We start from the raw sequence: 25621 nt of genomic DNA, 5'->3' as shown, positions 1-25621 counted from the left end.
GGGGGAGTCCTGGTGGAGCCACACCATAGGGGGGCGCCCGCCCCCTTGGCCGCGCCGCCAGGTGGTGTGGGGCCCCTGTGGCTCCCCTGTGGCCCCTCTTCGGTGCTCTGGAAGCTTCCGGAAAAAATAAGATACTGGGGTTGATTTCGTCCAATTCCAAGAATATTTCCTTTGTAGGATTTCTGAAACCAAAAACAGAGCAAAACAGGAATTGGCACTTCGGCATCTCGTTAATAGGTTAGTTCCGGAAAATGCATCAAAACGATATAAAGTGTGAACAAAACATGTATGTATTGTTATAAAACTAGCATGAAACATCAGAAATTATAGATACGTTGGAGACATATCAACGGGCGTTTGTCCACATTAGCTTAGTGGGGCTACACCGGCTAAGAGTAGCCACAATGAAAATATCTTAAGTAGTATTATCATGCATGCTATGTTGATAAAAAATTCTGATGTGACATAATATTAATGAGGATAGAGGTGAGAGTGGTGTCATAAGTAGATATCGTAAAATATAGTAGCAAATAAACCATGTACAAAAATTTGCATTGAGATTTTAGAAAATATTAGTATGATAAAACTGTGATAAGACGACATGATACTATGCATTGTAGTGGTGATATCATATACTAGTATTATCTGCATGATACTAGTGTATGATAATTTACGCGATTCGTTGGTCCGTGCGTGAAACTTGAAAAGTTATAAAATATGGTGCTGACTCCCATGGTAACCTCAATTGTGGTTGTTTATTACAAGAGTGAATTCTACTTTTTACCCTGTAGTGTTTTTCATTTGTGACACTAATTACCTGCCAAGTGAAAAATCATGCATTTTAAAAGTTGTGTACCATTATTTTCTGGTGTGTGTCTATTGGCAAGGTTTTAGGTGATGATCGGGGTTCGAAAATATCAAGAGGCATAGTGATGAATAGAACATATGGATTAAACAAGTTTGGGAATAATCGTCCATGAGGCTCTTTGATATTTACATATTTTATTGATCGTATCATGCCTATACTATCTAACAATACCAAGCAAATAATAAACTTGGGCTAAACCGTATTTAAAGTCTCCGGATATTTTAATAGAAATTCCACTAAATGAGGTAATATGTGTCACAAATGCACAACTACAACGTAAAAATGAAATTCTCTCTTATTGTAATTTACTCAGGGCATCTCCAACGGGGCGACGCATATCGGACGCCGAAAGTGGTCGCGCGCGTCTGTTTCCGTCGCCCCGCAGACACGAAATGGTCGTTTTTGACTGCGCGTCCGTTTGCGCCTGGGGGTGCCTCCAGCGGGCCGACGCATATTGTTTTTCCAACACTTTTTTCATAGCTCAAATGCAAGAAATGTCCATACGAAAAACAAGAAGCAAGAACAAGTCCCTAAACTAGTTGTCGCCCCTCGGGGCGGTTGACGGCCCGGCACCATCGTTGCCTCCCTCCCTCCTCATCAGCTTCTCATCCGCCCGCCGCTCCATCCGCAGTGCGGTGGCCAGAGCTTCGTGGGTCGCCGCATCCTCTAGCAGGCGCTACCGCAACACCATGTTGGCGGCATCCTCGGCCTTCTTGATCGTCTCGAAGGACTCGACTAAAGCACTCTGCTCCATCGCCTTCTCCTCCGGGCCAGGCCTGTCAGAGTCAGAGTCCCATTCGAATTCGGAGGAGTCATCCTCTGCGGTCGCCGCCTCCCTGCGGTGTTCCTTCTTGGCATCGAACGCCGCGTGGGCCGCCTGCACCTCCTTTGCTTCCTGCTCCGTGTCAGCATGAACTTCGCGTCCATGGCCACGCCGATGACGTTGTCCGCGCTTTCGTTGTTGTCCTCATCGGAGCTCTCGACCGGAGGAGGTGGAGTCGCAGGTGGAGGTGCCGTAGGCGCCGCATTCGACGCTACTAATGGCAAAGGCGGAGGGTTGTGTGGAGGCGACGCTACGGTGGACGATGTGCGGTGGCTAGGGTTTGTTTGAGAGGATATGAGATGCACGCGTCCCTTTTTATAGACGCCAAAGGCAACCGATGGGCGCGACATGCGTTGCATCGCCATTACTCGTTGGCAGTCGTGGGCGGTGATCGTTTGGCAGGCGAGGCATCGGCATTAACGTCGGCCGTTCAGCGTACACTCGGCGCGACCGCGCAGCATCCGCAAAGACGCATTCGAGGCACATATTTGGACCACGTTTACGTCTCCGTGGATAAGCTAATCACTATGCGTTAGGCCGTTGGACCTAATTCCTGATACATTTTTTGACAGCGTGGACCCTCGGTTGAAGATGCCCTCAGTAGAAGCAGGTGAGCTGGATTGCCTTTCCACACCCGCAGTACCAGGAGGGCACACCGCACACGCACCGGGCCCGGAAAAGAAGAAGATCCGGATAACGAGGAGTCAATTGCCTCGGTCAAAGCGCAGGAGCCATGTCAGTGCCAGCCGTGCAACGGGTCAAAGCGCAGACAAAAGCTAGCGCCTCCCACCTCCCCAATCAGAATCAGGGCCCGCTCTCTCTTCCGCCCGGCCCACCGAGCCGAAGCGAGACCCCGCCTCGTCTGCCTCGTCGTCTTGCCTGCCGCGCGACCTCTCCCATCCCATCTCTCTCTTCCCCGCCGCCCAGGGGGTTCCTCTGTCGCTGGCGCTGGGCCCCACCGCCCTGTTGCGCACTTGCACGATAGCTTTTGGCCCCGACACCAACGACGCAATCATGTCCCCGCACGTGCCCCACCCGCACTGTTGCGCTGGCCCCGAGCCTCCCATTTTTCTCACGTAGCCCCCTCAGATCCCTTGTAAATACCGCCACACAGTGCTGGGCTACTGTTGAGCCGTTTCGATCAGCTCTGCAATCTCTCTCTCCAAACCAGGAGTGGAGTATGGGCGTTGTCAAACGGATTGGATTAAAGAAAGATTTTGGTGTTGCGTCTACGTCTGTCTACTGAAGGAGAAGGCTGGACGTACTGGATGGGATGGCTAAAAATGGGCGTGTGCTGGTCAACTTCTCAGAGCCAACATGACTTGGCGTCACGGCGATGCTTTTCAGTGCAGTTTGCGTGCGGACTGCCAGACCTGTGCCAAGCTCAAAATATTTCAACCGTACATATACGGCCGCTTTACTAAAACCAACAATGTAGTATGTCCATTGGCGGATCCAGCATCCATAATGGTTGTACATACTACTATTTTTCCATTAAAAGGACAATTTAACTCAAGTTTCCCATGAAAATATTTAGACTGCTCATAGTGGGAGTAACTTAGCTAGTAACATCACACAATTCAAGATATTTTGGTGATATGACATGACAATGAATGAAGAAAGAGAGTGAGGTGGTAACTAGCTATGTTACCATAACATCACACACCCCAAGACAAGTTGAATCTACACCATAGTAAATGACACAATGCATGACACCACATATAAGTTACTACCCACTATGGAGGTAGTAACTTAGACTAGTAACATATGTCATGTTACTAGTCTAAGTTACTTCCCACTATGACTAGCCTTAGCATGTTGCTGTATTTGTAAATTACAGCTTAGCAATATAATATTTTTTGCCAAAATAAATAACGAGTGTACGTTTGTACACCCATATACTCATGTGGCTCAGACCATGGGTATGTCCTAACGAGATATTGATGGTCATCACTCATGCTGTCCACACCATTACAAAGGCTTAGAGACCTCCTGTTTTTTTTACTTCCCAGTTTTCAAATGAGCTTGATTTTAGGAAGTTTTTTTACCTTTTATAAACAATGCTTATATTCCGGAACGGAGGTAATAATTAACATGGAGTGTTTAATTTATTTTGGCCAATTCATGTGCAATAAGGAGTACGATGGAAGAGAAGATGGAGAGGTGACAATATCCATCGGCAAGAACACAACGACATGTCGATGCGCTCTGGCGAGATGTCATGTTGATGATCAATGTTGATGCATTTGGTTTTAGTTTTAGGTGACATCTCGAGTCGAACAGATACATCTGAATATGGATAAATCTGAGTAACTTATTTCCGTACAGAGGGAGTAATAAAACTAAAATTCTAAACATAACTCGAAAAGGAAAGAGGACAAGTTCAACAATATACGGCAAATGGGCCCATTCTCAATGAATTAGCTACCGGCCATGTATTTTTTTCTTTTGTTTCAAAGTATGTTTCAAGTTTAGCTTTAAAATTCGATCAAAAGGCCAGAATAATCACTCTGAAAAAGTGTGAGAATCAATTTGTCCATTTTGTTTTAAATTCTAGCATAAGATGAACCCTATTTTGTAAAAAATTACTATCTATTCCTGTTGCAGGACCATGGTGCCATAGGCGGACCTACCATCCCTCTTGCCCGGAAAGCACACCAAATCTGTTTGCCCGGGCTTCAAAATTTTCTCGTGTCCGCCGATGCATGGGCCCTACCCGGGGTGCCATGTTGCGTGGGGATTTCTTAGAAACAACACGTATCATCACTTCGAATGATTTCATCAGGGGACGTGGCTCATCGTCTAGCCGAATGTGAACCTAAGCCTCGATGGTCAAACTATACGAAGTATAATATTCCAGCTTATTTCCGATTAAGAGAATTAAAAAAACGATTAGGTCTTGTCCGCGCGAATAGGTTAAATCTAGCGTTGGAAACAGTGCATCATTCATATGCATGCGCTGGGTTAAAATGTCTTCTTAGTGAGAAATTCTCATCGATTCTCGTACAAATAACAACGAAATTCTATTCACAGCTACATAGGCAATCACTTAGCATCGGTTATTGCTCAGGTTACGAATGACCCAATCTATCTATGGCAACCACCCCTACTTTTAGTAGATGGAGATGCGCACCTAGAAAAGACGGATGAAAGAGAACCCGCCCTTCTGACTTCTTCTCTTGTCTGTCCTTTACGCAAAGCGATCTATGGTCTCAACAAGCCCCGATAGCGTCGGTTTTTGAAGTTCAGCACAGTGGTTATCCAGGCAGGGTTTGCTCGGAGTGATCATGACGCCCGTGACATAGGGCTTCATCCTAAAGAGTTCAGTTTGATTTTTTTTTTGAAATTGATTCATTCATTTTGTGTTCAAATTTCAGAAAATGGTCCAACTGGTCCATTTTCTCGAAAAAGTTCGTCTGATCATGGACAAGTGGATTACAGCATCTTAGCATTTTTGCATGGACAAGTGGATTGTACAGGGACAGAGTCTACATCAAGATTTTTAGCAGAGCTGTCTGTCTCCTCAGGACACCGGATATAAAATAGAAGAACAGAGGGTTCAAACCGTAAAACCACCATTCGTTCTCGGGGCCTCGTTGTCGTCTGCCGAGGCCGGAATAGGGGAAGGCAACTGCGCAAGGCACCCAACCCAACTAATTTACCATCACCAATTAAAAAGAGACGGAGGGCAGAGGGAGAGGAGAAGGTGGGAGAAATCACAAGCGATCAGAGCACAGAGGCGAGAGGAGAGGGAAGGCCAGCGAGCGACGACGGAGCAGCTGCCTCTGCTCCGCTCCGTGCGCCCAATCCCCCAATCTCCCTCTCCCTCGCCGCGGAGATTCGCCGTCGTCGTCTCCCTCCCGCCCGATGGACCAGCTGGTGAATTTCATCATCCGCCCGCCCAGGTGAGCTCCGCTGTTCCTCCAGCTACCCGCCCCGATTCGGTTGCCGCAGGTTCGGATCTGAGCCGCGGGGCAGATTCTGTCTGCCCCACACCCGATTATCTGTTGTTCGGTTGTGGCTGTATGGTTGCTTCGTGCGGCCCCGTAATTCCGGTAGATTCGTGGATTGGGCTAGTGGTCTAGACGTGACTTGCAGTTCGGTTCGTCATTCAGAGTGTACGGAGCTTCGTGACTGGGGCTCTGTTCAAGCTGTTATGTATGGGTGGGTTAGGACGTTCATGGGAATGCTCGAATGCCTATTGGGTTTAGGTTCAGCTTAGGAATGGTTGGCTCAGCTGGGCGGTTTCTGTTTCGTCGGATTGGAGATCATGTACTACAAGCTTATTAGGAATGCTACTTGTGTTCTCAAGTGTTAAAATGGTCCGGTTGTCATTTTATGGCCGCTGTTCCTAAATTGTCCTTGCTGGCTTGTCGATGAGTTAGCTCAACCCTATTGCAGATTATTTCTGTACTGGCCACTAACAGCAAATGTGTGTTGAGGCTGACTACTGCCAGCGTACTGACCTCGTAAGATTCTTGTTTCACATGTCAAACCTTAGGTTACAAACTAGCTTGAATGCCTGTCTACCTGCAAATGTTGTGGCGTTGTGCTCACAAAATTATTCCCGTGGCATTTGCAATGTGTCCTCACCACCTATACTTCCTTAAGTGATCTTCCATTCCACCTCAACAAGCTACTGTATTCCAAAAACCCGTGGAATTCCTGTTACCAAGATTAGACAAGTTGGCATCACTACAATATATATTTTGTGGCCGGAGCTTGGTGACTGGGGTTGTTCGGTTGTGGCTGTATGGTTGCTTCGTGAGGCCGCGTAATTCCGGTAGATTCGTGGTTTAGGCTAGTGGTGTAGACGGGACTTGCAGTTCGGTTTCGTCATTCAGAGTGTACGGAGCTTGGTGACTGGGGCTCTGTTCAAGCTGTTATGTATGGGTGGGTTAGGACGTTCATGGGAATGCTCGAATGCCTATTGGGTTTAGGTTCAGCTTAGGAATGGTTTGCTGAGCTGGGCGGTTTCTGTTTCGTCGGATTGGAGATCATGTACTACAAGCTTATTAGGAATGCTACTTGTGTTCTCAAGTGTTAAAATGGTCCGGTTGTCATTTTATGGCCGCTGTTCCTAAATTGTCCTTGCTGGCTTGTCGATGAGTTAGCTCAACCCTATTGCAGATTATTTCTGTACTGGCCACTAACAGCAAATGTGTGTTGAGGCTGACTACTGCCAGCGTACTGACCTCGTAAGATTCTTGTTTCACATGTCAAACCTTAGGTTACAAACTAGCTTGAATGCCTGTCTACCTGCAAATGTTGTGGCGTTGTGCTCACAAAATTATTCCCGTGGCATTTGCAATGTGTCGTCACCACCCATACTTCCTTCAGTGTTCTGCCGTTCCACCTCAGCAAGCTACTCTATTCCAAAACACGTGGAATTCATGTTACCAAGATTAGACAACTTGACATCGCTACAATATATATTTAGTGGCCGGTGCTTGGTGACTGGGGTTGTTCACGCTGTTTCGTGTCTGTGGGTATGATGTTCATGTGAATGGTTGAATCTCTATTGGGTTTAGGTTCAGCTTAGGAATGGTTAGCTGAGCTGGGTGATTTCTGTTTCTTCGGATTGAAGATCATGTACAAAGCTTAGGAATGCCCCATGTGTTCTCAAGTGTTAAAATGGTCTAGTTGTCATTTTATGACTGGTGTTCCAGAATCGTGCTTCTTGAACTTGAATGCTTGCTTGCCTGCCTGCAAATGTTGTGGCATTGTGCTCACGAAATTATTCCTGTGGCATTTGCACTCTATTGTCACCACATATACTTTCTCAAGTTGTGCTCCCATTCCACCTCACCAAGCAATCTCTTCTGAAAATTCGTTGAGTTCCTGTTACCAAGAGTAGACTAGTTGACATCACTAGAATAAACATTTAGTAGACAAAGATGAACAACTATGCCTCTTAGGGCAACTCTTTAACTCTATGGTCCCGACTTTCTTAACCTTTTCGATGCTTTGTCGCATTGCAGAGCTGACTATAGTCCAAACGATGATCTACTGGAGCAGGAGTTTATGCTGAAGGGAAGATGGTTTCAGAGGAAGGACATAGAGGTTATATGTCAAACATGAGAACCTCCTCTTTCTATTTCTAGGGTTCTATTGTTTTTGTCTGTGTGGTACACATTTAGGAAACCTACTATCACCTTCATTGCCAAAAAACCCTAATGCTGTGTTTGGTTGCAATGAATTGAGCTCTGAATTGAATTGGCAATGGAAAACCAAATCAACCAATTCAATGGAATACCACAAAGAGTGTTTGGATGCGCGTGGTATTCAGCTACATAATTCAGATTTCAATGGAATACCAAATCCTGTTTGGATGTCACATGTGTGGAATTGAGAGTATTTTTTACTTTGAACAATATAACATATGTAATATGAATGAAAATAGCACAAATAGCAGAAAGTGGACAATTATGCTTACAAATAGTAGAAAGTGGGTACATTATGTCTTACAAATAGTAGAAAGTGGATACATTATGTCTCACAAATAGCACAAAGTGGATACATTATGTCTCACAAATAGCACAAAGTACATACATTATGTCTCACAAATCATCAAGGCAAGGTCATGAGCCAAAAATTAGTATGTTACAAACCTCCACATATCTAGCCCACACTTCATCACTGTCAACACTCACCATGTTATTATCCCAATCCCATCCAAAGAATCAAGTCTGAACCATCTACCACGTGAATGGGCAAAAGCCGGTTCGCTACAAATTACTTCGACATTGCAAAAAAAGGGGGCAAACATCCGTTCCCTACGGACTATTTCGCCATTACAGGCACAGGACCTCAGCTCGTCGGCTCGGGACCTCGTCCGCCGGCCGTCCGCTCGTTCGCCGGCCGCACGGGACCTCGTCCGCCGGCCGTCCGCTCGTCCACCGGCCGCACAGGGACCTCGTCCGCCGGCCGTCCGCTCGTCCGCCGGCCGCACGCGCACCTCGTCCGCCGGCCGTCCGCCGCTCGTCCGGCCGTCCGCCGCTCGCCGGCCGGCCGCCTCTCGTCCGGCCGTCCGCCGCTCGTCCGCGGCCGTCGCTCGTCTAGGGTTCAGGTCGTGCTCGGGAGGAGGAGTGCGGAGCCGGACCGGGGCTGGAGGGGAGGAGGAGGGAAGAGGAGGGCGGAGGAGGGCCGCCGGAGTGGGGCCGGAGGGAGGAGGAGGGCGGAGGTGGGCGGCCGTACCTGCGGGCGACGACGACGGAGGAGGGCGGAGGTGGTCGCGCTCGGTTCGGGAGAGGAGAGCGAGCGACGGCTCGATTCCGAGCGAATACGGAGCTCGGGACCTCCGAATTGGGCTACGGGTTATGTTGCCTCGCGCGGGCCTCTCCTTAGAATTGGGCAACAATTCCATAGTCCAATACATAGCACATCCAAACAGCAGAATTGGGCCCTCAATTCTAGATTTTCCAATTCAGAGCCCAATTCATTGCAACCAAACACAGCATAACATCATTTAACTAGTGAAGCAAGATCTATTTATGTATGCACATACATATATGTTATGATTTTTTCGGCCGATATGCTAATGACGACAACCCTACCAACCTACTGTTTTGTTGATTCTTTCAACATTCTGTGTAATCTGTAAGTTGGCTGGCACTTTTCTCCAGTTGGGCTATGTTCTTAGATTCTGCGTCAACTTTAAAATGTGCCCATTTAATATTAGATGCATGTTATGATAATTAAGAAATTTAAATGAGAACTACAGTATTTATTATATTTTTGAGTTAGGAGTATTTATGACATCCTTCCCATCTTTATGTATTCGTATTGCCATATTAGCTGTTGCATTCATTTCTCTCCTGGACTAGTGTAGAAATAGTTACATGGATACTGGTCTGCAAACATTTTTGTCATTTATTGGATCACGTATATTACATGTAGTGAACAGGGGCTTCAGCCTCGTCTAGTAGACTTGGGTTTCATCTGTGGCATGCCATGCTATGTAACTGATATGCACAGTCTCCTTTTTCAGGTCATAAATGGGCAGGGCAAGAAATTGCAGTGTAGCCACTACATACCTGCTGTGATGCCTGAAGGAAAAGCACTTCCTTGTGTTATATACTGTCACGGAAACAGGTAAGGGTATAACACATTATCCTTTTTCTTAATATAGGTTGCTTTTTCAGTTTTGCCAAGCTGCTTTTCCACCTATTAAGTTAAGTTACTAATAAAGTGCAATCTTAATCCTTACATACAGTATTTGCTAAGCTATTTTATTATATTATTTTTTCCAGGATTAATTGATATATGTATTATTTATTTTCCAGTGGATGCAGAGCTGATGCTAGTGAAGCCGCTATTATTCTTCTACCATCAAATATTACAGTCTTTACACTGGACTTTTCAGGGTCTGGACTCTCTGAAGGAGAGCATGTCACCTTGGGATGGAATGAAGTGAGTTCGCCTTGTGCAAGTAGAAGATTTAAAAATGGCACACATTCTTTCTGAAACCTTCTGTTTGCATGTATAGATTCTGCATGCATAACTCGTAGACATGATATTAGATAACTAAATTGAGAAATAAATAACACATAATAATTTGTTGTCTATGATCTGTATTTGTCAAGAAAGATACTCTGGAAGAATATCGTAACTGTCAAATGGATGGTTGGTGAAATCTAAAACCTTGTGTATAAATTAATCACAGTATAACATTTATAGAAAGACAGTTCTCATCCAAATCTGACTGATTTTAAATGTTCCTTTCGGCCTATGGAACCTTTTCTCTCCCTTCGGCTTCTTCTACTCTGAGCCATCAATACCGTAGTTTATCACAGTGCTTCTATTTCAACGGATTTTATTGCTTTTAAAGGCACATCGATGATATTTCTTTTCTTTTTTTACAGAAAGAAGATCTGAAAGCTGTTGTTAATCATTTACGGACAGATGGGAATATATCTTGCATTGGCTTGTGGGGCCGCTCAATGGGTGCAGTCACAAGGTATGTTCTTTATGTTGAATTGAATCCTCATTTTCTCTTGTAGTGGTCAGATACCCTGTCGTCCAGCTTAGTATGTTCGTATGGTTTATGATGATCCTGTGTAATATTCAGCTTTTATTGAACGGAAGTAGTATTCCGCTTTATGTGTTTGTTGGCTTAGTAATGTGCATGTGTAATATTGTTGCTTCTGCTTCTGCGTGTGTGTCCGAGTGCTGAAACACTCTAAATTTTGCCTTATCCAGAACATCTGTATTCTCTTCTTTCAGTTTAATGTATGGAGCAGAGGATCCATCAATTGCTGGGATGGTTCTTGATAGTCCATTCTCTAACCTGGTTGAGTTGATGATGGAACTAGTAGATACCTACAAGTACCCGTTGCCAAAATTCACGGTAAGCATCATTTGATGACGGCGACTTGACAGTTGTCACTAACAATGTGGATATGTGGCTGTTGTCCAAGGAAGTAGTGTAGTTGATGCAAGCCTGCACTTTAGCATGGTGTTTTATGCAATTTGTTTCTTACATCACCCACCTTATAGCACCATTTCTATTTGTGCCTATGACTACTCGAAGATCCTATTGGAGCCATGCATGATCCTTGTAATCTGGAAAACTATTTGTCTCCCTTTTATTACTACAGAGTATAAGCTACTACATTTAGTTCTAATGTTCATGAATCGTGAGTTTCTTTGAACTGGTGTCTGCCTAGATGCTAAGTTTATGGCTACGGGTTTTCGTAATTACAACTATATATGAACTGCTGTTCTATTTTTGCAATGAAATACATGAAATTGATGTTGCCTTCTGTTAATTTGATTTGCTCTAGAAATACTCATATGCATAGTGATACTGCATACTTGCACATGGTAGATCCATCTTATTTATTTTGGGGCTTGTATTTGTTTGTTTAGGTCAAACTTGCAATACAGCACATGCGGAAGATTGTCAAAAGAAAAGCCAGCTTTGACATCATGGATCTTGATACCATTCAGGTTTATTACCAGACTGATTTTAAGTTACTTAAATACTATATAGTTTGTTCTTACGCACATGATCTACTAGGAGATTTTGCAAGTCTCTTTTTTGTGGCTCTTTAAAATAATGATATTAGGTTAGTTTTCTGACAGTTGGTCCTAAGCAAAAGCAAAAACTGGATAAGAAACTGGGAACTACATGGGCCTTTTCTCTTTAGGAAGTAAATGAGATTCTGCACTTCATTTGCCAACTGCACATTGCAAGCTTTTATTGAATAATGATTTGACAGCATCATTTAGACATAATTTGACACATCATTTGAAAACATGTACGTGATTCTGTTTTGACAGCATCACAGCACATAATTAGTTTATGAATATAATCCTGTAGGTAGCAAAGCGATGTTTTGTTCCTGCTTTGTTTGGTCATGCAACTGAGGACGACTTTATACTGCCCCATCATTCGGACAAGATCTGTGAATCATATGTTGTAAGTTTCTACTTTTCTTTCCAAATATGAAACATAAATGAATTCTTGTGTCTGTTAAGATAGTAATATATGGTGTATCCACATGTATCTGCAGGGAGATAAAAACATTATAAAATTTGACGGGGACCATAATTCACCCCGTCCGCAGTTTTACTTTGACTCCATCACAATATTTTTCCATAATGTGCTAAATCCTCCTGATGTCCCTGAAGAACATTATTTCATGTCACCACATGGCAGCCTTGGTCAGGTAGTACAAATTGGTATTCTTTCACTCTTGAAATGTGTTAACTTATGCAAATGGGCCAATATTAGGGAACCCTCTACCCTCTTTTTAGTTCAAAAAAAAGAACTAACTTTTCTGATGAAATCATCATTTTGGAAAATTAGTTCATTTATTTCCACTAAAGAGGGTAGAGGGTACCGTAATGATGACCCATTTGCATCTCTATTAACTTTACTTACTTAGCTTCTGGTGATAGGGTCATTGGGATACAGAACATGATATTGAGTATAGGATTGCTCAATCACCAACAGGTATGATTTGCATACATTCATCCACACTTGTGTTTTGCACCAGTCATGTCAAGTAACTTATGTGTAATTTGTTCAAGGACAGCCCCTGCAGCTACGACAGAAGATGCCATTGCGCAGTTGCGTTCTAGAAGGCTCATGAGTAGAATGGAGGTTAGTTGACATTCTCAACAATCCAGCAATCCTGCTTCGTCATTGTGCCATAGTGTTATTCTGGTTTATGGATTCTCTTTCTCGAATAGAAGAATAATAGCTATCTTAGTGACGATCCAAATGTCATCAAGCAATTCATAGTGTTGTATTGACCTTTTTTTGTGGAGCAGGAAACTAATTCTTATTTGCTTGTAGGTCCCATCTGGTGCAACCCCAGAAGGCAGGGCTGACAGAACTGAGGTGTTCTTTTTATGCTATTTCGACTTTATAGGATTAAATTTCTTTCATAACACTGAAATTTTCTACCTTATCATCCACTGCTTGACTGATTTCCCCTGGTAGTACTGCAGCTTCATAAATAGAAACACATGACCTATTGCCACCAGTAACCTATTTGCTCTATGGCACATAGCAACTTCAACTTCAAAGCAATTCATAGTGCACATTGTTACAACAAATATAGGTTTCATACAGATATCTGGTTGGTTTAATTGTTCATGCTCCCTTTCACCATATTGGTGACGATTCTCTAATATTTTGCCTACAAAAAACCCCTCTCTCGGTCTCTGCTCTATCTATTCTTTGCTGACTGGCTTTTGGTACAGTTCCAGCAATCCTTGCGCTTGAGCTGAAGCCATTTTTCGGTATGAAACTGTAATCTAATAATGGGTGTTAGTAATATTTGATATGTATTACTCCCTACGTTCCCTAAAGGATGTCTTAGATTTGTCTAAATTTGGATGTATCTAGACATATACTCCCTCCGGTCAGTTTTAATCAACGCGGAGTGTAGCTACCTGCCTTCCAGCTGTAGGCAGTGTCGGACGTCAATTATATCCGATCAGAGGTAGTACATCCATGGGTGGTATTCGAGATTTTTTGTTTGTCCTGCGCACTCAGTTTTTTCACTTTAGTCATTGCATGGTATGTGTTGACAACAACAGCTGGTATACATATATCACTGATAAATTTTGGAGAGAATGCTTTGATTGTTTGTGTCAATATTTATCTTTCCGCAAGCCTACAGAAGATTGCATCCATCAAGCATCAGCACTCAGATTCGTTTTTGATTGCTGTTTGGACAGGTATTGGATAGTGATGTTGGTCCCTCCTCATCTAGTGCATCTACTGCGACTCCTCCCAATGGCCGGAACGGAAGGATGCTGACTCCAACCTCTGATGATGGCGAGTATGTGGAGTACTCATTTGATAGTGTATCAGACATGCCTTACACCGAGGAAGACGAAGATAGAGTAAGTTATACTGTAATGTTCTTTGGGGTTGTCGTTATAACTTCACATTTGAGCTGTTTCCAGTTTCTTAAGATCTTCGTAGAGTTCAATATGCCAAAATGTTCTAAAAATGTGTAGTAGAGATAAAAAAAAAAATAATTGAGAGCTACTTGCCTGCCCTCCAGGTAGGGGTCAGCTTGGATGGTGTTGGGAGTCCTGGTTAATCTCTTTCTGATGTGCTGATATGCAGATGCTGATGCAAGCAATTCTTGAGTCTCTGAAGGATCTAGATAAGTCAAATTCAAAGGACACTAAAACAGTTGCATCCGATGCTGTGTCCAAAGAAAGTAGTGTAGCAAAAGATGGCAATCATACAACTGATGTAGCAACATTGGAGACGGATGCATCCTCCATCTATGTCAGTGCCACTGATGTTCTTGCCAAGGATGTAGCAGCCTGCAACAGCGTAGCAAAGAAAGCTGATGTGCAAAGTGCAGACTGCAGCGCTGCGACCGATGCTGCTGTTTCTGTAAATGCTGCTGGCGCATCAGAATCAAATGGCTCAACTCAAGCCGTCAATGGAAAATCTGGTCCAGCAGAATCCCAGAAATCCAAGCAGAACTCCAGTGGAGAGGATGGAACAAGAGCAACCCTGGTAGTCCAGAAGAGCCGGACAGGCAGCCTGATGGACGGGTTGTCACAAAAATGGGGTTCCTTCTTCAAGAACAATGACTGAGCGTCTGAGCCAGACAAGTGGCAGTTGACGATACACGGGTTTTGTGTGTTTATATAGTCCATAGAATTTCCTTTGGCCGGGCATCACGCCCAGCTTGATTGATTTACCTGTAAAATGAAAAAAGGGAAAGGGAAATACTGTACAATTGGTTTTAGCGTGTTGGTGTATATATAGAACTAGGAAAGGTAGCGATCCCCTTGATCATGTATCATATCTCAACACTTCGGCTTCCTGTGAATTGTAGATTCACGTTTGTCCTTCTTGGAGTGTGCTGTACTTCTTTTGATGTGATCAAGGGAAAGCTTGATTTCTTGCATTTTCGCTTGTATTTACGCAAAATATAGCTGGCGTGCCATATAGTGAGGTGTTTGAAGGTTTATGGCTTCAGTCTTTGGTAAGTGGTGTGCCTGCGACGTACTCCTCTGTTCTCTTTTAGTCTACGTTCTAGGAAAAATCAAGTCTACATTCTAGGAAAAATCAGACAAATTAGTAGTGTATTTATTAGTAGTACTTAAATTGCTAAACAACCAATTCAAGCTACATTAAAAATAGTGACATCCAATACATAAAGGAGAACCACTTTGTTTTCCATATTCTTATAGAACGTAGAGTATTTCAGAAAAAAAATTAAGCCTAGAATGCAGAGTATTTCAGAACGGAGGGAGTAGATTTTTATACACATCCAAATTATATCTTCGACTTGTACATTTGTTGATCCAAAAAAATCCTATACATTTGTTTCAAGGAATAACAGTCCCTCCATAGCGGTAGCCGGTAGGTTTAATGAGAACGCAACATAATAACTCCCTTGGATTTTTAATCTAGCATTCATGCATTTCTGAGATATACATGGATGACAGTTCAGACCAGAAGACAAGTGGGCGTCAGTGGAGGGAGAGGAAGAGGTAATTTATGGCTGTACAGTTGAGCTAAAGTGCGTACTGCTCGGCTCCTCGGCTTTCTCGGTTTCCTCGTCTTCCCCCATCCCTCTACTAGGCTGGAGGCTCACTTGTTCTACCGCACAAACCATTGCTGCCGTCCTCTCGACAGCAATTTGACCGTAAGCTCTCTCAATCTTTTGTATTACTTTCTAGGTGACTAGCCTGCAGACTCTTCAGAGATGTTTGATTAATCGATTCTAGCTCAAGACGCCCCTTCTTTTTTTCTTTCGCGTTTCGTGAACCATTTAATCGATTCCATGTAAATATGCGCATTTGTTTCCTATATAATCAGTGCAGTTTCGTTCCACCGAAACAAGTGTAAAAGCATTTGCCGCACCATGGCCTGAACCGCCTGACACGAAATTTCTTGTTTTCCTTTTACCTTTTTCTCTGCAATCTTAGAACTTCTGGGCTAAGCTTCTGGACGTAGATCTGGTTAAGGGATGGGCAAGCCTTGTGAGAGATCAAAGGAGAAGGCCGAAGATTACTGCTGCGATCATGTAGAGGAGCAAGACAAGTATTTCTTCAAAGTTATGATTGGTGATTTTCGTGAAAGAATCGTAAGTTATTTTCCATCTGCACTGTGTTCCCGTTACTTTTTTTTTCTCTCCTGCACTTCCGCTCAGCCCGAGAGCGTGTTAGCAGGTCCACGTTATTTTCTTCCAGCTGCACTGTGTTCCTGTTACTACCTCCGTTTGAAAATGTAAGATATTTTAGGTGCTTATAAAATAGACTAGATATATACTAAAGTGGGTGAATCAAAGAAAAGGCTTCAACATGTTACATTTCTAAACGGAAGGAGTATATCTTTAGATTTGTTGTTAATCAACACAACTATACTCCGCGGAGCTAACAGTGGAAGTTTTATCTCCACGGCCGGAATACTATCATAGTTCTGCTAGCAACATGCTGCTAACAGTGGAAATTCTATCTCTGCATCCTTTCGCCAATGTTTTTTTTTTTTGTGTTGATCATCAACACGCTTAACAGGTTGCTAGTTGGAAGTTGGACCTTGTGCTACCCGCAAGATTGAGACCCCGCGGTTGATCCTAGGTGGGGCGGCATGGCGGCTGGATCAGGGGGCTCGGTGGGGTTAGCTCCTCATCTCCACTGAGATCTCCGGCCTACGATTAAGATCTTCGGCCTGCGGGCGATGGTGTGGGGGCCTGCCGATCTTCCTAATAAAGGTGGCGGTCCTAGTGCCTTCCTCACATCACGACAACGATCTGCGTGATTGGTCACCCTCGATCTGTCCGCGACGTGTTCTGGAACTATTGTCGGAGGTCTTCACAGATTGGCACAACGCCCTGGGATATCTAGATCAGATAGAATCGGGTTGTGCGCGTCCATGTCATCCTACGTGGCTACATGAGGGAGCGACACCTGTTAGCCTAAGCAAACTTGTGTGCTGCATGCATACACATATGCATCACGTGGTGAGCCACCATGTGAGACTTTGCTCTTCTACCAGTTCAAAATAAGCTGCAGCTAGCAGTGAGTAATAGTAGTCAAGATATCAGCAGTAGTGAGGATATACAATGCGGCTGGACTGCATGTCCAATGTTCCCACCATGTATCAGTAGCTAGCAAGTCCTATATAAAGGCATGTAGTACTTCGTTTAGAGATACCAAGTAGTAAGAGAAGTGAATAAGAGAAACTTTGCTTCAGCTCCTTGTGTCCACTACCGAGAGCATTTTCTCTCTAGTGTGTGTACGTGTGCTCTTCCACTCTCTCTCCCTGTGAACTCCACTCAGTGTGTGTGTGCGTTTCTCTGTCCAAACAACAACAACACCAAGTTACGCAGTTTGTTAACACTATGGGACATCTAGGTATCTCGATTTCCATGGTGTAGACAACGGTGGAGTTTTTGGTGGCTGAGATTGGAGGATCAGTAATGACGGATGGGGCCTTGAGGTGATGGAGGCTTTCCTTCACAGGCTGCTGCTCGGATTTGGCTTGCGGGACTTTCCCGCCCAGTCTGAACGCGATACTTGTGAGTCTGTTGTTTGATAACTTTCAGGAGCAGCACTGGCAAGTGAGGTGCAAAGGTTTTCATTTTTGGTGGTGCTCCTTGAGTGCGAGTCGTGACTTTTAGGGTGAAAGTCTAAGGTTTAACCTTCATTGATTGTGCTTAGCAATGGCCTAGCTGAAGGAATTGTTTTGACAGCTCAGACTTCTTCAGGGTGAAAACCTACTCCCTCCTGCCCAAAATACATTGCATATGAAAGTTTGACCATGTATATTGATAAAAATATACAATGAAAACTAATATTTTCAGAAATTTCATGAAATATATTTTCATATAACATGCATTTGGTATATTATATCTTGGTATTATTAGCTATATTGCAAGTCAAAGTTTGAGTTGCATGGAAATTATGCGCAACATAATATGGAATGAGGGAGTAACATCTTCGATCGGGCCTCGACGACGCTTGTGCACTGTTCCCTTCGTGGAGGCATCACTTTTAGAGATCTTTTTTCAATTCCGGGTGTTGTCTTTGGTTGTGGTTAGAGGAGTTGATCACTAGGGTGGGGCCTTTGTTTTTTTCCTTTTTTTTCACATTGTTTGCATCCTCCGTGTCTTTTGTGACGCTTTGTTGGTGCAGATGCCAGGTGTAATTGGTATCTTCGTGATATTAATATATTCCCTTTGTCAAAAATTAGGTTGCTAGAAGGCTATCGAGCTAGGATCCTTCGGCGCCTTGTGTTCTAGGAGTTGGCCACATTGGTCTCGCAGTATGCGGACAATGTCATTATCTTCTGCCACTCGGATGAGCCGGAGCTCTGCACGGTATGCGGCATCCTCGAGCTCTACGGACACGCTTCGGCTCTGCACATGAACTTTGCGAAGTGCTCTGTCTCCCCCATTGCTTGCTCCGAGGAGGAGGCTGCCTTGTGGTTATGAATGTTAGTTGGTACCTTACCCCGTCACACATCTTGACATTTCCCTTGCGACCATGCGGTTTCTGAACGAAGCGAACCAACCCTTGGTTGACCGGATTGCGAACAAGCTACCTACCTAGAAGGCCTCCATGATGCCTAAGGCCGGGAGACTGGCTCTGATCAATCGGTCCTAGCCGCAATCCATCTAGGCTAACTCATGGTGTTGAGCATCAACTAGAACACCTTCAAGAAGGATTTTAAGATCTTCTAGGGCTTCCTTTGGGTGGGCACGGCGGCAGCTAATGGTGGCTACGTATGGCCACGTCAACTGGTCCAAGGTCTATCGGCCGCTGTGATGTGGAGATTTGGGGATACCTGACCTGGCCCGCACGGCGATAAGCGTTCGGACCTGTTGGATATGGATGATGTTTACTGATCGGCTCGACGAGCAGTCTATTCAGGACATAGCACCGGAACTTTTCGCGCTCATCCCGAGATGCCCCATGAAGCGTTGGACCGTACGCGAGGCACTAGTTTACCGCAGTTGGATTACTGACATAGAGGTGACTTGAGCCCCCTAGCCCTTTGGCGATATGTTTAGGTTTGGATCTGTCTGCATGATGTTCAGTTCTCAATGGAGTATGAAGGTTGGTGTGGCGGTGGACGACCGACGGCAAGTATTCCTGTAAGTCTTGTTACAATACCTTTTTTGAAGGAACACTTGTTTCAAGGTCTTGGAGGCTTATCTGGAAGTCGTAGGCGCCCCCAAGGTTAAGCTCTTCATCTGGCACCTTGCGACAATGTTGGATGGTGGAGCTGTTGGCGCGCCGCGGACTGCAGCAACCGATGAGCTGCCCTCTGAGGAGACGATAGCGCACATCGCCATGACAATTTGGTACGAGGTGCTGTCCTAGATCCCATCTACTTCAACTTGATCTATTGCTGAGGACAACTTCGCAGATTGGTGGGCGAGGTATATCCACGCCTGGCATGTTGCACAAGGGCACCTTGTCGACGATCACGCTCACGGCGTGTTGGATATGGAAGCATCGCAACGCGGCCATCTTTGACAACGCACGGCCTTCAGTGGCCTCCTTACTCGACATGAATAAACCGAGGCACGATCGTGGGTGGATGCGGGGGCTCCCACCTGCTCCCCCTAGGTTAGCTTCTTTGGGTCGAGTTGCATGGCAGGGTGTTGGTCCTCCTTTGGATTTGCACTATCAATGCATCGAAACCCAATGTTTTTTTGTGTTTTCACGAAAAATAGCCGATTTTTCATTTACAAAATAATGGAGAATTTTGGATCATGAGGTGAGGAGTAAATGTTTCTTTGGGTCCCAGCTGCTCCCCTAGGTTAGCTTCTTTGGGTCGAGTTGCATGGCAGGGTGTTGGTCCTCCTTTGGATTTGCACTATCAATGCATCCAAACCCAATGTTTTTTGTGTTTTCACGAAAAATAGCCGACTTGTCAGTTTAAAAATAATGGAGAATTGTGCATCATGAGGTGAGGAGTAAATGTTTCTTGGTTTTAAAATTTTGATAGCATTAATCATTTCATGACCTGGTGTTTCTTATGGCAAGAAAATGAATTTTAAACATATCAACCATACTATTGGTACAGAAAAACCATTCTACTTTCTCATGAGGGCTGCTCTTTGATTATCTTTTTGCTGCAGACCATACCAGATGCCTTTGCGAAAAATTTTAGCGGGAAATTAGCAAAAACCATTAAGCTGAAATCACGCAACGGTTGCACCTTTGACGCCCAAATTACCAATAATTTCAACGACCTAATACTCCAATCTGGATGGAACGCATTTGCTAGTACTCATGACTTGAAAGTGGGTGACTTTCTGATGTTCAAGTACAATGGGATCTCTCAACTGGAGGTTCTTATCTTCGATCCGAGTGGCTGCGAGAAAGTCCCATCCTGTCTTGTCATCAAGCATACTGGTCAAGAACTAATTGACATCTCAAGCAGTTTTGATGATATTCCCATAAATTCACCACAAAGTGAAAGGCCAAACCAGGGGAACGAAAATGTGAATATCAGTTCATCAAGGCCTCCACCCGAGGCATCAGGTTTATAAATCATACTGCCAAGCCAAACTATGCAAATTAGGACTTTCTTTTGCATTATATATTATGGTTAAATTGTCTTGCCTGTATGTTATTTTTCATCATCAGAAGATGATCTGGAAGCGCAGTCTGTCCCGCCTTACATTCTCCCAAGGGGCACACGTCTTACTGATGTGCAGACGAAGAAATTGGGAAAAAGGGTCGAAGCTATTCAATCCAAAAACCCCATCTACGGGTGTATACTGACCAGGAACAGTCTTTATGGAAAACCTTCTGCTCTGGTGAGTCAAAACCTCTGTTACTGAATGTGCATTCTATTATTTTCCATGCGTGTTTGGCAAAATTCATTGTTTCAAATACTTAATGTGTTCAAGCCGTGAAAGTTTTGTGTACTTTATGAAAACTCTTTTCGTGTCAGGCCTACCAGACTTTACGTAGCTACTAGACTACATATACTTTTTCTGCATTGTCCAGAAATCAAACACACTATTAGCCGTATTTGCCTGGAACATAAAACGCTTCAAACTACACATCATATTGTTTTATTTGACTGACATTAGAGACCCCGTTTTTCCATGTACTTAGTACTTGTCCAGGAAATATGCCGATGTATACCTTCCGTTTGACGATGAAACTCTCATCCTCGAACGACATGGCAAGAACTGGGGAGTGCGGTGCTGTGCTGCCTCGAATAAACGTAAAGTGCTTCTGAAAGGGTGGACACAGTTTGCACGTGACAACAGTTTGAAGGTGGGAGATCTCTGCCTCTTTGAGCCACTCAAGAAGAAGAATAAGCAGTACATCACGAGGGTCCATATCATTCGGAAAAAATGAGATCTGTTAGGCTGGTCGATCTCTTCGGCTGATCGTTCCTACGTTTGCTGTTGGTGAAGTGTTCCTTATGTTTGATCGATCGAGGCACTAGCTATCTGTGATGTATATGTCTGGTTTGCCTGTAGGATCCAAGCTCGATCAGTCATGGGTTTGTTTTGTGCTTCAACGAATTTGTTGCTGTAAAATGCAGTGCTGTAACAACCTTTCTTCTGTGTTTTGTAACCTCAACGTGGCTTAGTCCGTCTGAATTCTGTGTAAACAAAAGCGTCAGTCTTATCTGATACTGCATCAATTGTTGAACTAAGGGCGCGTTACGAGCGTAGCCTGCATCCCCTTTAACCTGGCCCGGGGAAGACAAAATGGGCTGTTTGGATTACTGGGCTCTCCTGCGTTGTGGCCATCACTGGTTTTAAAACACCCTCCGGCCTGTCCGTGAAGAGAGGCCCAATCGGCCGTTTCTATGGAGGTGTGCCTGTTCTCGTGAAAATCAGAACGCGCTCGTGCAACTGAGGGCATCTCCAAGGGGGCGACCCAAATCGCGCCCTCTCGTTCGGATGGGTCGAGCCAGACAAAAACGTGGCCCAGCGCGGAGACGCACCGCAAAAGCGGACGACCGTGGCGTCCGGAACGACGCAAACCGGCCCAAATCTGGGCTAGGTTTGCGTGGCCGCGGATGGCACGCGCTGTCCGCTCGCGTTCAGGCGCTGGTCGCCTCGTCTCCCTTGGGCCCACCTGTCGGTGACCAGGGAGGCTATTAAATGGGGACTGGAGGGGATCTGGCCCTCCACTCCAGTCCCCACTCCACTCCCGCAGCGAAACCGCCGCCATGGCCAAGCGACGATTCGCTTCCGAAGCCAACGACGACGAGGCGAGCAGCAGCCGCCGTCGTCCGCCGGCGCTGCGGCCTGCGGGAGGAAACCGAGGCAGCCTCCACATCGGAGAGGCCGGCCACGGCGGCGCGGCATTGCCGCAACCGCCGCCTCTGCTGCTCGAGCCCAAGCCAGAGTCCTCGGAGGAGGACCCGGACCTCCGCGCCGCGCTTCTCATCTCGGCGGCGGAGGAGGACGCGAAATGGCCGCACCTCCATGCGGCCATTCGCACGTCCGAGATGGAGGAGGCGGCCCGGCGGGAGGTCGAGGAGGCGGAGGGCTGGGAGCTCTACGCCCAGGCCAGCCAGGCGCGACGGGAGGAGGAGGAGGCGGCGCGGCGGGAGGAGGCTAGGCGCCGCGCCGACGAGGAGCGCCGCGAGGAGCAGCGGCGGCGCCAGGAGGCCAGGCGCCGCGCCTGGCAGGAGAGGCAGCAGCGCCTCAGGGAGGAGGCGCTGCTCCGTGCGCCGCCGCAGCCTCGGGTGGCTCCGGACCTCCACTCGGCCTGGGAGGAGGCCCTGTGGTCTCCGTGGCCGGAGTCCCCGGCGCGGTCGAGCCACAACGGCGCCTCGCCGCCGGGGACGTCGTCCACGACGACGACGTCGCCGACGACGCCCACAGGGGCTAGGCGGCGCACCGGCGGCCACCGCGCCACCGACCAAACCCTAATAGAGGGTTTTTAGTTTCAATTTAAAAGCCCATATAGGGGCTTCTTTTATTAGTTATTTGCCCAAACCGGAAGTCCCAGCGCATCCATTTGGGTCGCGCCGTTGGAGATGCCCTGATGCACTCATGGACCAGTGTGGGAGATGCCACTCCCGCCTCAGTTAGTCCCATGCATGCACTCCACTTCACTCACCGTTCTCTCGCTCTCTCTCCTCTCACTGGCACGAACTAGCATGTCCCGTCAACCGCTGACATCATGTCTTTTTCGCCGTCTCCGCCCCATCCGCCAACGGCTGTCGCGGCCAAGCTCCCTCTCCTGGCGCCGAAAGGCACGCGCTCATATCCACGACTACGAAGCCACTCGACTCTGCGAAGTGGCGGGCGCCGATTGACCCGACAGTCATGCAAGTGTTAAATCGCCCCCCCCCATCGATGCGGAGCGCGAGTACAAGGGCGGCCGTTGCGGCCATGCACTACCGGAAAAGGCTTCGCAGTGATGGGCGTGTTTTCCGCACTGCTAACGATAGAGGTGTGTGTCACCTATATACATCCACTCGTAATGCACACGTCTGACGGGAAATTATTACACCGGCGATTGACAAACAAATTGATAGTAGGCCGTCGCTGGTGGTCATGAGCAATAAAATGGCGACGGTCAAAGCGACCAGATCTACGATAATACATTAAATAAGAATATCATTTGTATATGATCAATGATAGTTCATTAAGTTTGCATTTAATTCATGTTGTTAATACCATTATCAATAAATTTGCTGTAGAAATAAAAGAAAATGGATGCATGAAAAGAAAAGAGGAAGAGAAATAAAAATTGAAATACAAGTTACACATAGAGTTGTTTGTCTGATAAGCTTTACTGAATGATAATTTACAAGTGCCATATTTAGTGATGTCTTTTATGCACATGCATAGATGGTTAATTTTAAGTTACTTTGTTTAATAAGAAATGATTAGCACTATGCACACTTTTGCATGCTTGTAGATGGTCAACTTTCTCCCTATTCCAAGTATAATGTATGTGCTATGCCTTTGTAACATTTCAAAATTATCTTTTTTATGTGATTTAAAGCTCATGGGATAGTACTGCAGCTTCATAAATAGAAAGACATGACCCATTGCCACCACCACCAGTAACCTATGTGCTCTATGGCACATAGCAACTTGAAATTAATTTGAGATTAAGTGCACGACATTGTTACAATACAAATATAGGTTTCATACAGATATCTGGTTGGTTTAGTTGTCCATGCTCCCTTTTACCATATAGGTGACGATTGTCTCTAATATTTTGCCTACAAAAACCCCTCTCGCGGTCTCTGCTCTATCTATTATTTGCTGACTGCCTTTTTGGTACCGTTCCAGCAATTCTTGTGATGAGGATATCCCTATTACACTACTACCTCCGTCACTACAAGATGAAGACGATGCTGCTGTGAAGCTCAAGTACAATGAAGTTAGGATTGGACCAATGACAAGAGCTCGTGCGAAGCTACTCAAACAACAGGTGAACTTGTTCCTAACTGATACTTTGAATGACGAGAACTTTATACTGCCTAAGTCCTTTTACTTATGTATGATCAGGTATAAAGAAGGAGCAAGCATCGCACGAGGAGGAGAGAAGCAGCTGGACAAGAAGTTGGACGTGAAGCTGGACATGGAGCTGGCCATGAAGCTGGATATGAAGACATCCCGTGGAAGCGCGAGGGAGGAGAGGGAGGCATGCACGAGGGAAGAAGAAGAAGTTCAGGCCGGCGCCAGGCCCGGTCTGACCGGCCGCCACGCCGGCGCCCGGTCCCCAGCCCGGTCCAACCGGACGCCACGCCAGGTCCGCTCGGCGTCGACCGGATCCTCAGCTGGTGACATCCGGACGGGTGTACTGAGCCACACGACCCACCCAGTCACTACCCGATCCCTAGCCCGGTTGAAACCGGACCACCCGGTCCCAGGCCCGATTGACCGGCCCCCAGACCGGCCGAGTCCGAGTCTGTCTCGACCAGATCCAATCTGGGTTGGTTTTCTATGTATCTTTTCGACTCCTGGTCGTCCTGAACCCATATATAAGTGCCCAGGACGCCCCCAAATTAGGTTTAGACCATGTTTAAGATAAAACCTAGTTCATAGTTGATTGCTTTGCAACTCTATCGAATTTCTACACCATATTGCATTAATTTGGTGTATACCCCTGAAAGTATTGTGTGATCTGCTGTTCCTTTGGGAATTAGACGGCTGCAACTTACCGCTTCGTGGTCGGCGGCTACGTGCGCAAGTGTGTGGAGTTGCGAATATCTTGCAGGGTTGAGAGCTGCTGCATTGGCATCAGGGACCAATCGAGAGACTTCGTTGCGTCATACAAGTTATCATCCACTTCATCATCGTGTTATCTCCGCTGTGTTCATCGCGTGATCATCATCACCACCGTGCTTACTGAGAAGATCGGGCAACCCCTTATCATCTTGGTATCAGATTTTAGTGTTTCCTCGGTAAACCATCCACAATCCACCCCATAGTTAAGTTGTGAGTGTTTTCCTATCCAGAAAAAGCCAAAAAGAAAAAGTGAAG

General features: G+C 45.6%; 2 protein-coding genes across 3 annotated transcripts; both read left to right on the top strand.

Annotated features, from left to right (window-relative positions):
• The first annotated feature begins 5308 nt into the window (after positions 1-5308).
• LOC124702474 lies at positions 5309-15085 on the top strand. The gene is made up of 14 exons (XM_047234616.1): positions 5309-5596; positions 7673-7754; positions 9682-9785; positions 9977-10103; positions 10556-10650; positions 10917-11040; positions 11562-11642; positions 12016-12114; positions 12209-12364; positions 12597-12651; positions 12734-12801; positions 12997-13041; positions 13887-14054; positions 14284-15085. Exons 1-14 carry the CDS (start codon positions 5559-5561, stop codon positions 14767-14769), a joined length of 1728 nt encoding a protein of 575 aa, XP_047090572.1. The 5' UTR covers positions 5309-5558; the 3' UTR covers positions 14770-15085.
• Positions 15086-15766: 681 nt separating this feature from the next.
• On the top strand, positions 15767-21705 carry LOC124702473 (putative B3 domain-containing protein Os03g0621600). 2 transcript variants are annotated; one of them, XM_047234615.1, is made up of 5 exons: positions 15767-15829; positions 16113-16270; positions 20276-20681; positions 20790-20959; positions 21264-21705. In XM_047234615.1, exons 2-5 carry the CDS (start codon positions 16154-16156, stop codon positions 21510-21512), a joined length of 942 nt encoding a protein of 313 aa, XP_047090571.1. In that variant the 5' UTR covers positions 15767-15829; positions 16113-16153; the 3' UTR covers positions 21513-21705. The 2 variants fall into 2 exon arrangements, with proteins under 2 accessions (XP_047090571.1, XP_047090570.1); XM_047234614.1 differs by having other exon boundaries at positions 20787-20959.
• Positions 21706-25621: the final 3916 nt, after the last annotated feature.

This window comes from Lolium rigidum, chromosome 3, assembly GCF_022539505.1.
Source record: "Lolium rigidum isolate FL_2022 chromosome 3, APGP_CSIRO_Lrig_0.1, whole genome shotgun sequence".
Lineage (NCBI taxonomy): Eukaryota > Viridiplantae > Streptophyta > Magnoliopsida > Poales > Poaceae > Lolium > Lolium rigidum.
The sequence above is the reverse complement of the archived record's forward strand: the minus strand, read 5'-3'. Positions and strand labels throughout refer to the sequence as shown.

Coding starts and splice junctions, on each gene's coding strand:
- LOC124702474 (XM_047234616.1), top strand. CDS start 5,559: ATGGACCAGCTGGTGAATTTCATCATCCGCCCGCCCAG. Junction 10,104..10,555: donor TCACCTTGGGATGGAATGAA/GTGAGTTCGCCT, acceptor CTTTTTTTACAG/AAAGAAGATCTGAAAGCTGT. Junction 11,643..12,015: donor TGGATCTTGATACCATTCAG/GTTTATTACCAG, acceptor ATAATCCTGTAG/GTAGCAAAGCGATGTTTTGT.
- LOC124702473 (XM_047234614.1), top strand. CDS start 16,154: ATGGGCAAGCCTTGTGAGAGATCAAAGGAGAAGGCCGAAGATTACTGC. Junction 16,271..20,275: donor GTGATTTTCGTGAAAGAATC/GTAAGTTATTTT, acceptor TTTTTGCTGCAG/ACCATACCAGATGCCTTTGC. Junction 20,960..21,263: donor ATGGAAAACCTTCTGCTCTG/GTGAGTCAAAAC, acceptor CCATGTACTTAG/TACTTGTCCAGGAAATATGC.